The 12,258-nt window shown below is 43.9% G+C and overlaps 1 protein-coding gene across 3 annotated transcripts in view; it reads left to right on the top strand.

Annotated features, from left to right (window-relative positions):
• The window catches only part of limd1a (LIM domains containing 1a), a 51,708-nt gene that overhangs the window by 16,168 nt on the left and 23,282 nt on the right, over positions 1-12,258 (top strand). For all 3 annotated transcript variants that reach the window (XM_084053780.1, XM_084053778.1, XM_084053779.1), the window contains exon 4: positions 3,287-3,388. In XM_084053780.1, coding sequence (XP_083909906.1) covers positions 3,287-3,388 — 102 coding nt within the window. The remainder of the gene's footprint in view (positions 1-3,286; positions 3,389-12,258) is intronic.

The raw sequence follows: 12,258 nt of genomic DNA, 5'->3' as shown, positions 1-12,258 counted from the left end.
AATTTGTTCTTAGACCCACTTAAGAAGTTTTATAAGAGATTTTGGCATTCACAAATGTTTTCTTAGCTGTGATTTGTTCTTAAGTTAAGAAGAAATCTACGCATACTAGAGAGCACTCTTAGGGTGGCCTTTGAGTTCTTAAGTGTGATATGTTTGTGCAAAAATAATTAATTCTCGAATTCAATTCTACAGTTGTATAATATAGGATTTAAATTACAATAATATTTTTTATCATATCTTTAGAGCAAAAAGGGTTCTCAAAGGTGTGGTCTGGGGACCCCCAGGGGTCCTTGAAGCTGTTCCAGGGGGTCCACAGCAAACGAGGAACAGTTTAATCACTTTAACCCTATTTTATACTTTGTTTGAAAATAGCTGACAACGCGTACCATTACTGGCAATTTTTTTGTAGATCGGCTATTTTCGAAACATTTTGATAAATCTTGAAAACATTTCCCTAGCAGAAAATATTTTCAGGTGGGGGTCTGCAGCCAAATGCATCTAACCCAAACAGACCCGGTTGAGTTGAAGCCCAAGCCCCATACCCACCCCATAACCCCCCACCCAACCCACCCTCATCGCCCCCCCATACCCCCACCCCCATATCCCGACATTCGCCACACCCCCATTTTCAAGTCCCCTTCCTACCTGAAAGCCCCCCTATACCCACCCGTCACACCCATCCCCATACCCCCCACACAGCCCCCTACACCCCTCCTTGCACCACCATATCACCCACCACACCCCTATTTCCACCCCATTACATACCAAGCAGCTGCTACCTTAAAGACCCTCTATATCCACCCACCAGCTTTCAGTACTAAAATGTTTTATATCCACTACTAACGCTACTCCGCAGAAATATTTATTTATTTTTATGTTTGGAGTCTGGTGTTCCAACATCTTTAGGCTTTAGTTTAGGTATTCTTTACTTCATTCTCTCAACTTTATTTCTCTGTGTGATTTCCTGTGATTTCTGTGTGCAGCAATCACACACAGGTGTGACTGCAGGCAGAGCCATGCAGTCATGCCTTATATGGGGATTGGTGGGGAGGCTCCCCATGGTAATTAGGATTAACTGGCACACCCCTTCAAGTTACGAGGATTGTGATTCATCATCATCAAGAACATAGTTACGAACAATTCTGCCTTTTAAGAACGTTTCATGAATCTGACTCGACTTCTCTTAGGAATTCACTTAGGAAGAAATTTAAGAAGACAACTTACGAATTTATTGCTGAATGAGGCCCATTGAGTCTTAATCAGGAGGTTAGGCCAGGGGTAGGCTGAGTGCTGGACATTGCTCTTGTTTTTATGTTTGTAATTCTGTTTTAGTTTTTTGTGTCATGTCAAATGTGTGTACTGTATATGTGTTGCATACATGGCTGCTGGGTCGCAAGACACATTTCAGTCTGAGCTGACAATAAAATATTATTGTATCGTACTCAAGTACTGTACTTACAAGTACAGGTTTGAGGTACTTTTACTTTACTTGAGTATGTCCATTTTTTGATACGTACTATACTTCAGCTCCACTCCATCTCAGAGGCAAATATTGTACATGTTTCTCCATGACAATTATTTCAAAACTTTAGTTATTTGTTACTTTGTAGATTTGGATTATCATTACATATTAACCAAATCAATGAAACCCCTTTATTTATACTGAATCTACAAGCTTGTGTGTGTGTGTGTGTGTGTGTGTGTGTGTGTGTGTGTGTGTGTGTGTGTGTGTGTGTGTGTGTGTGTGTGTGTGTGTGTGTGTGTGTGTGTGTGTGTGTGTGTGTGTGTGTGTGTGTGTGTGTAGGAACCCTTGGATGTTATCACAGTATTCATAGGACAGAATTCTCGTGGTGCCAAGTCAAATAAGCAAATGGCTCAATATTTCCCGTCAGTGCTACAGCATGCTAACCAGCTTCCTGACACTAATGGAAGTGTTGTTTTTTTTAATATATTTTTTCCATTCCATTGTTTTTGCTTTGTTTTGTATCGCTTTAATCGGCCGTATCACATCCTCCCTGTCCCCACACTTCCCTTCATCTGACTAATAATAACACTGTTCTGTATGAGTATCTCTATATTTTTTGGGGGCTTTTTCTGCCTTATTTATAGTTTGTGGTAGAAATGGACAGGAAACACGGGGAGAGAGAGATGGGTAAAGACATGCAGCAAAGACAGTCGGGAACAGGGGGGGAGGAATCAATTGGCATAATGACTAAATTGGGGAGAAAAAGGGTGGATAAAAAAAGCAATAGCTACCTGTGACTATAATATGTTCCTGAGCATTGTTCAAGTTATACTTAAATGCGTGTGGGTGGTACACACCCAAGATCTACATGCTCACAACACGTCGCGGTGCGATGCGTTGTGAGCTTGTAGATTGGCTGTTTTTGGTGCGCAACTTAAGTTAAGTATAACTGTGGCTTTTGCTCCGTAATGGACGTTTGGATGTATAGTCTACAGTCTACAGCTGCTATAGTAATGTGTAATGAGATGTTTTCATATACACATGTGTATGAGTAATAAGTGGTCATTGTGGGGGAGTGTGTGTGTGTGTGTGGACACACTCTTGGGATAAATGCTCTCCCAAGGAAAGAGAAATGGGGGAGGGGGAAACCTCAGAAAGTGAGGACATTTAGCTGGTTGTAACTCTTCGAGGGTTTCATCGCTAGGTTCAGCGTTAGCGCTAGGCTACGATCAGTGGTTGGAGTTGAGGTTAGGTATGTAGTAATCTAGTAGTGTGGGTGGATTAGTTTATGTCAGGTTAAGGCCTGAATGCAGTCAAAGAAACTCAATGAAAGGTCCTCAAAATGAAAGTTATACAGCCCTGCCTGTGTGTGTGTGTGTGTGTGTGTGTGTGTGTGTGTGTGTGTGTGTGTGTGTGTGTGTGTGTGTGTGTGTGTGTGTGTGTGTGTGTGTGTGTGTGTGTGTGTGTGTGCGTGTGCGCGCGCGCGCACTTGACAAAAAATATCCCCACACGTATAGTAGAATTTCAAAAATAGGCCCTTGTGAGGACAATTTTTCCTACTTCTTACAAGAGAAACGGTGGTTTTATGGTTAAATAAGGAAAAGATTCTGGGTGGGGTTATGGTCAGGATTAGACGTTTAGAGGTTAGGTTTAGGGTTTGGGGTTGGAGTTACTGTGTGCCTGATTTATACTTAGTTGCATGCCAATGTCGTGCACTCAAAGCACAGCGCTGACGGCGTGGTGTTGTTTTTTGGCATTTATAAAATGTTGTCTTCACATATAGTAATATAAACGTGTGTGTTGTGTTGTGTTGTGTTGCAGGGATGTGTGTAAAGTGCAACAAGGCGGTGCATGGAGCCAGCCAGGCCTGCCAGGCCATGGGAAGCTTGTACCACGACAGCTGCTTCACCTGTAGCGCATGCAGTAAGTACACGCGCATGCACGCGCACACACACACACACACACACACACACACACACACACACACACACACACACACACACACACACACACACATAGCACACAAACAAGTAGACAGTGATGGAAGAAGTACTCACATGTTGTAGTTTCTGTTACAAGTACAAGTTCAGAATTCGAAATTTACTTGAGTAAAAGTACAAAAGTATTGGCATCAAAATATACTTAGTACCAAAAGTAGTACTCATCAATCATTATGCAGAAGGTCACATTTCACAAGTTTTCAAATGTATAAAATTCCTTTGAAAATAGCGGTTTTAAAATCTACAAAGTATAGTAACTTAAGTTTCCAAAAAATTGTAGTGGAGTAAAAGTACAGTATTCGCCTCTGAGATGTAGTGTAGAGGTAAAAGTATTGAACAATGGTACTTAAGTACAGTTACTTGAATAAATGTACTTCCACCACTGCAAACAAGTAGAGATACACAAAGAGGAACATACAGTAAGTAGGTCAGAGTGCCTTATTGTTGGTATCAGCGGAGAACGAGGGTGTCTATCCCCTTGTCAAAGTCCTTTGGGAGATGGATGGTTGGGGTGGAGCACAACATCACCATCAGCTCCTGCATGTCTTAGTTACCCAAGCCGTGCTACTACTACGCTGAGGCTGCGGTGCCCGGGGATCGAACCCAGGGCCTTGCGGACACAAATACATATCATTTTGGGGGGTCCGCGACATTAAAAGATTTGAGCACCACTGATATACTCGGCATCAGGGTTAATACTCTCCTGAATCCTTGACCCCCCTGGGCCCTGGTCGTGTGGCCTCCTGGCTAACAGCTCTCCAAACCCCCCCGTTGTGTTCAGACTCAGAGGAAGTTGTACCTTGTTACCTCTTGTCACCCGCTGCCCCTGAGCGGCGATCCCACAATCTGCCGTGGATGAGAGAGAGAGAGAGAGAGACAGAGAGAGAGAGAGAGAGGCGTGTATAGCGCTGGCTGGTGTTTGGTTTCTGGGTGTGTCGGTCATTCATTCCTCCGGCCCACACAAAGAGCACAGAGCGGGGAACCACACTGTGGCAAACATGGCTCATTTCTGGAGAGCAGAAAAACACAGCTTCAGCCAGTCAGTCAGTCAGTCAGTCACCTGATGAACACACTGCACCAAGCACTAGGTTGTTCATTCATACTTTTTCTTTTTCTTCATTAACCCATTAAGACCTGCACGCATCTATGTAAAAAAAAAAAAACATTATTTTACACTTTGGGCTATTCAAAAATAGCAGATGCATAAGCTCGTAGCGCGGCACCGGTACGAGCTTGTAGATCTGCTATTTTTTTTAAATCGTGAAAAAAAATCTTTGAATATGTATATTCTTTTAAAGCAAACATTTAACTTTGAACTCAAATCTTTGCTTCTGGGGGTATCTGGAACTAAATATTTTGAGATGGGGGTCGGCGGCCAAATACATATCATTTTGGGGGTCTTACATGAAAACGTTTGAGCAGCACTGATACAGAAACATATGTTTTTCAAAATACTGTTCGGACATTTGTAGAATCGGCTTCAGGTCTCAATGGGATAATGTATTCACTCACTCACTCAAGTCACTTCAGACTTTCATCCCTTCCTTCTTTCATGATTGTATTAGTTACAGTATAAGCCAGTGGTTCTCAAAGTGGCCCAATGATTACCAATCTTCGGGGGGGGTCTTTCTGTGCACACATGCGTCACAGTCTGTGAATTTGTCCACCACAGAGTGCTGAAAACATGGCTCCCTGTGTGAACCTCTAGCTGGCCTTGTTCTGTCTCAATTCATGTAATTGACTCGTTGTGTCAGTGGATGATTGAGTGGTGTAACTATCACATGCACAGACAAATTCTTTAGGCTCCAGACTTCAGGGCTCTGATAAGGGTTTGGGCTCCTGGACTATTTCAGCTCCAGCCAGACCTCACCAACAAGGCCTTCCTTGATATGAACAGTGGTAGAAGACGTATACTCTACGTACATTGTTGTACTTGAGTAAAAACACAAACGTATTGGCATCAAAATGTACTTAAAGTTCCAAATGTAAATGTACTACAGAATGGCCCATTTCAAAAGTTTAAAAAATATATATTTTTTAACCCATTCAATCCGGGAACGCATCTCTGTCATTTTAGATTTCTTTGGCTATTCAAAAATAGCAGATATTCAAGCTCCCACAGTAGATCTGCTATTTTTGAAAAATCATGACAATTTGTGCAAATATTATTATTTTTTAGTTTTTTAAGCGAAAATTTGTAACTCAAATCCTTGGTTCTGGGTGTCCCTGGAACTACTTATTTTACAAATGTACGCTTTAAAAAAAATATATATACTCCAAGATTTGCACTCGGTGCCGCGCTATGAGCTTGTAGATCTGCTATTTTTGAATAGCCAAAGAAATATTAAAATGACACAAATGATGCTTTCCCAGTCTTAAAGGGTTAAAGCAGATCTAAAAGCTCACAGCGCGCTGCAAGCTATAGCCTAGCTAGTAGTATTTTCAAATATCCAAAGTATAAAACAGGTATAATATATGTCTTGTAACAAGTGATGTAATTATACAAGGTAACTTGTAAGTTTTCAAATAATCGTGTTTTCTCCTGCTGGCTGGCTGGTGAGATGGGGCTCGCCAGCCTCGATGAGTCTGACCACCAATTAAGAAGCACCCCCCCCCCCCCCCCCCTGCCATGTGGTGGGGTATGTGTGGCACGGTGGTGACCCCTGTCCAGGCTCATTATTCTGTACCCCATCCGACACACACAGTCACAGACGCACACACACACACACACACACACCTGTGATTAAACACCAATTTTCTCCTTTGTCTACCCTCTTCTTCTTTGTGTGTGTGTGTGCATGCTCAGAAAGCACAGTTTGTCTGTGATCATGTGTCTTGTGTGTGTGTGTGTGTGCGTGCGTGTATGTGTGTGTGGCGTCTCAGTCTGCGTGCAACGAGGCATGTGCGTGTCAGCAGATGAAAAGAGGAGGCGAGCGGTGAGAGGGGAAGATAATGACATCTTGAAACCGGGAGAGGAGAGAGAGAGAGCGGGGTGTGTGTGTGTGTGTGTGTGTGTGTGTGTGTACGCAGCAGTGCATACCTCTCATAGCTGTCTCCCATGTGAGGGCTGAGGGCACGGTGGGAGCACTGCTGGCTGCCTGGCCCCCAGGGGGAGAGCATCCTGGCTGGGGGAGGAATGCAGGCATAAGAGAGAGGCCCCTGTGTGGAGGCCCGGGCTCCTGGAGGACACAGGGTGTCTGTTATGTCAGCTGTGCATGGGCCCCGAGAGACGGAGGCACGCTAGCACGCACACACACACACACGCACGCACGAGACACGCACACACACACACACACGCACACACACACACACACACACACACACACACACACACACACACACACACACACACACACACACACACACACACACACACACACACACACACACACACACACACACACACACACACACACACAGTGCCCACTGTCTTGCAAGGAATCTCTCCTCCTCAGATCTTCACTGACCTTCACGCTTGTTGAGTTCCATAACAAAGACTTTATGACCCCCCCCCCCCCCCCCCACAAAAACATATAGACTCCATCTCCTACACCCTATCCCCTATCACCCCCACCTCCTACACCCTAACACCCCCCCCCCCCCCCCCCCCCCCAAGGTGCCAGTGAGGAAATATGGGTAGAGGAGACATTCCTTGTGGATGTGGAGGATTCAAGCTGCGTGTGTGTGTGTGTGTGTGTGTGTGTGTGTGTGTGTGTGTGCGCGCGCGTGTTTTTCAAGGGGTCTCTGCAGGGGGGCTTTCAACCTCAGGCTCATCATTGACTGCCTGTGGACAGTTACTAGACTGAGAATAACCCTGAGCCCTCTCTCAGCCCTGAGGAAGCCTCACACAGATTAAGACCTGTTTGTAAAGGGGAGGAGGGAGGGGGGGTGGGGGGGGGCAGGTTTATGAGCAAATCTACCAAAACAATCAACTGGAGCTGGGGGTACGAGGCCCGTAGAAGGACACAGAAAGGTTATAGAAGAGAGGGAAAGCCCCCCCGGAGGGGCTTCATGGGGGAGACAGGGATCGAGAGAAGGATGGAGATCCTTAACTTTGAACCCTAAACGCCTGGGAAAAAAAACGCCGTAAGAAACCATCATTGCTTTCCATAATATGTGAGACTGTTGTCTGTGTGTGTTGCCGTGATGTTCACACATTGAAAGAAACCCAAACACATGAGTTTGGAAGCTGTAGGAGCTATTTAATAGCTGAAGTGTTTAGTCGCCATTTTATAAAACAAAACTTTCACCGTCTCCTGATTTGTCTTCTAGCTCATTAACCACATGCACTGTGGCATCCCTATGCTGGGCATGACATAGTCTATTTGTCCACAGAATGTTCACCTACTAACATTTGAACAGAACTACAAAGTATAGACGCCTGGGGATCCCCGGTCAACAAAGTATAGAGGGTTTTTACCAGGTTGCAAACTGGTCTATATCTCACTCGCTAGTCGTGACTTTCGCTGCACTTTTTCCTCATTGGCTGGTCCTTTAGCCAATGAGGGCTCAATGTCCTCTCAGAATATAGGATCTAAAGACGACCCACAATACTGTGTTCGGCCACTGTATGTAACTCTATGGTAAATGGCGCTGTTGCAAAAGTGTTGACTTGACTCCTCACACAAGCCCTAACTGAGGCACATAAACTGATTTAGCTCCATTCATAAACTATTTACTATTTACTGCCATTTTGGCTGTTTTTGTTAGTCCGTAGTCAGTTGTACAGGTCCATTTGGTTCCGTGCGGGGACGCTGGAGAGAACAACCTGGTATAATATGACTATCATATGCTTGTTTAGTGGTTAATGCTGGACTTGGTAGGAGTGCATAAACGGCACAGTGCTGAATGTTTGGCAAAGGTGTGACTGGGAGTTTGCCGCGAGAGCGCACGTGAGAGTGCATGTATAGTACAGAGACCGTCTTTCACCTCCTACCTTTGCAACAGTGGCCCCTTCATCCCAGCCAATCACGTGGCTTCAGAGCAGAGGTCCTCCGAGCACTGAACCCCTTCTGTCTGAAAGGTTCAACTGAAGTACCGATTATGATTAAAATGTGTTTGGTCAATAGGAATACATGTTTTAATTGTAGTTTAATAAAGGTAGGCTATACACATGTAGTGAAGAACTAGAACTCTGTCTCAATAGATGTACAATTATAAGAAATGTACAACCACATTTCTGTATGGATTATAAACCAAATCCTATTTTCCTCACAATTTCGCAGAGCCCCCTGCAGTACCGGCAAACGGCCCTAGGGGTTCGCGGACCCCTGGTTGAGAACCCCTGCGTTGAGAGAAAACAAACAAGGATGTCACTGGTTCTGAAGGATCCCAGCGGCGCATTAAACGCAGTCACACACATAGTTTTGCGAGGGCCTTGACCGAAACCTCCCATTTTGCGGTTTACTCTGATAATTCAATCACCGCGATCAGATTACTCCAGAAGATTACTTTTGCATCTTTGACAAATTCGTATGGCGTTCCAAGTTGGACCTGCGTGGGATCTGATCTGGGATTACATCCTAAGGCAGACAGTCTGCAATACCGCTTTGTGTAAAACAAATTGCCGGAGATATAGATCACTGCGTCTCGGGGGTTGCTGCGAAGTTCAAGTCACATGGGATAACTCGCGGGATTCCGCGGAACTTTTTGACGGGTAAAATCCCCCTGCGTTTGGTTTTGTCCCACAGGTATTTAACATTTTCATGAAAGAGAATAAACCCCCCCCCCCTCCATTCTTTCTGAGGCCTCCAAACTGTCAGCCTTGACTTCTGTCTTTAATTAAAAGTCTTATCTAAATCCTTCTCCCTCTCTGACTTCCAACGGGGGAAGAATAGAGGAATGTGAAGAAGAGGAAGGGCCTGTATCTCTCCGTACATCCTCAAGTCATCCACTCCTCACTGTCCTCGGGGACGCAGTCCCCTAAATGTCTGTCAGTAATTAACCCCAAACCGCAAAACCCTGACCGTTCATTTAAAGGGCTAATTCACTCATTCGTCATTAAAACAACGTCTGGGTGAATCTGCTCAGCCTTTTGTGTGTGCACCCTAGACAGTTTTTTTTGTTGCTTGATTCAATATATTAATTTTTTTATCAGACGCTTGTATAAGAGGGGGGTCCTATACTAGCCCATTGAACTACATGTTACTCATTGAAAACACGTCCCTGGTTCTAGTGACTGTTATTGTCCTTCTAATGAATGAGGGGGCAGTATTTTTTCAACTACATTTTTTCAATTAATTTTCTACAAATGAAATTAATGAAGAAAATTAAAAAATGAAAGAAATTAAGTAAAACGTATTAGAAGGACACGCATTAGAGGGACAATATCAGTCAAGTGTAAAATGAAGCTCAATGGGCTCACGTATATACAGTAGGAGGGGGGGGGGCGTGTCTGACAAAAATAATATCAAATATCTAAATATTGAATCATGCGACTTGAAAACTGTCTGGTTTGCAGACAAAAGCTGCAATCTATAGTTGTTGACATTACCCCAGAAGTGATATTCCTGACCTGTAAGGGTCCGTTTGGTTCGATTTGTACACTCTCTGGGTTACTTGACACTGAGGATTTTACTGTGTACGTTTTCTTCACTTGGTCTTTAGAGTTAAAGTAACACTCTCGATTTTACAATGTAGTAGCACCGTGGCTCGATCCGAAGATCGAAAAGCTGCTTTGTGGACGTTTTTTTGTTGTTGTGAGAAGCTGGGCGTCGGCGAGGCCGCCAAACTGCATTCACATTATTTTGCCAAAGGGAAGATACATGTAATGTAATAATGGGGGCAGAGTGGTAGAAATAATTTCAGATGATGCTGATGTTCAAAGACTCACGAGGATCACGAGTCACTGCGTCTAGGAGTCAGAGGGACTCTGTGTTGTGGACGTACTTGTTGTTTTTCCTTCATTAGCTGGAAGGTTCAAAGAACCTGCTTGAAGAGGAACAGAGTGTACTTTAACCGTTCCTGCTCTTTCATCTGTGCTCTAGATGGAACCAGATGGAACTGCTTTATTGTCTTAATACTATCGTCTCGGTTGGGCAGGAACCTTGTATCTCCGTATTTCATCTTTTTATGGTTTCCTTTTCCTGAAAAGTAACAGTGTTGGACGTACAAGGTTTCCACCCGACTACGGCAGTATCCTAGTTTAAGATGTCAGTGGAACATTTAGGCTAAGAAAGGTATATTGTTATAACGGACCGTTTTAAAACCTAACCCGCTCTCATGTGCTATGAAAGAGAGAACAGCCTGAAATACTGAGTACATTAATTTACTTTTGACATTACTTGAGTAATGTCTGTAATTGAGTGCTTCAGGTACTTTTTTTACTTGAGAATTTTTCAATACCTTTGTACTTCTACTACACCACATCTCACATCACGTTGTGAGCTTGTATATCAGCTATTTTTTTTAAAGTTAGATTTTTGTATTTTACATCGGTACTTCAACCCCATCATTGTGTGTGTGTGTGTGTGTGTGTGTGTGTGTGTGTGTGTGTGTGTGTGTGTGTGTGTGTGTGTGTGTGTGTGTGTGTGTGTGCGTGTGCGTGTGTGTGTGTGTGTCATTTGTCCTCATGTAGCAGCAGGTTGGTGTGTCTGTGAGGCTTTATATTAGCGTTGCGTTTCTCCCAATTATTCTCCCCACGCCTGGCGAAAAATGACTGCTGCCATTCCATTGGCCCGGCCAACGAGCGCGCGCGTGTGTGTGTGTGTGTGTGGCCGCAGAGGGAGAGAACGAAGAACGCTCTTATTCACCCCTCTTCTTTCACCCCCCCCCCCACAACCCAAGCCTCCCCACTCTGAAGAAAATGTGTGGAATGTTCCCTCTTCCTGTGGGACCTGGGCAGACGTAGCGAGGTGTGTGTGTGTGTGTGTGTGTGTGTGTGTGTGTGTGTGTGTGTGTGTGTGTGTGCGTGTGTGTGTGTGTGTGTGTGTGTATTTGGAACGGGAGCCCCCACATCCAGACCATAGAGCCACCATTCTAGCTTACAGACAGACAGGAAGTGCTCCCAGTGTGTGTGTGTGTGTGTGTGTGTGTGTATGCGTGTGTGTGTGTACTTTTATTACAATACTTGCGAGGGCCAAACGTCCGCACAAGTATGGTAGAATTTTAAGCAATAGACATTGTGTGGTCCAAGAGAAATGGTTGTTTTATGGTCAAATATATATGAGTTAAGTTGAAAATGGGTGAAGTCGTCCTTTAATCAGTTCCTAATTGTAAGCCTATCTTCATATAATTGGTCCTCACCAAAGCTCATGATAAAATTATACCATAATTATCATGAGTATTAGTGACGACCAATTATATGAAGATATAGGTTGAAAAGGTTAGGATTAGATATTTAGAGGTTGGAGTTCTGCTTGATTTACTTAGTTGTGTGCCGGTGTCGCAATAATAGCAAATCTGCAAGCTCACAGTGCGTTGTAGAGCGACTATGTTTGATGCACGACGACACCAGTGCTCATGAAGTGTACTTTAACCCATTAAGACCAGGAACGCATCCGTGTCATTTTAAGATTTCTTTGGGCTATTCAAAAATAGCAGATACACAAGCTCATAGCGCGGCACCGAGTGCCGCGCTATGAGCTTGTAGATCTGCTATTTTTGAAAAATCTTGAAAAGGTGTGCACACTTTTGAATATATGTATATTTTTAAAGCGAAAGTTTTTAACTCAAATCTTTGCTTCTGGGGATTCTACAAAATAATGTCTTCTAAATCCTAACAGTTGAAAAAAGAAAAAAACGGCATTCCCGGTCCTAATGGATCAACTCAGGCTTTGTGGTTACGGTTAAAAA

This window comes from Gymnoscopelus microlampas, assembly GCF_963454915.1.
Source record: "Gymnoscopelus microlampas genome assembly, chromosome: 3".
In the NCBI taxonomy this organism is placed as follows: domain Eukaryota; kingdom Metazoa; phylum Chordata; class Actinopteri; order Myctophiformes; family Myctophidae; genus Gymnoscopelus; species Gymnoscopelus microlampas.
This window is presented reverse-complemented; position numbering and strand designations above follow the sequence as displayed.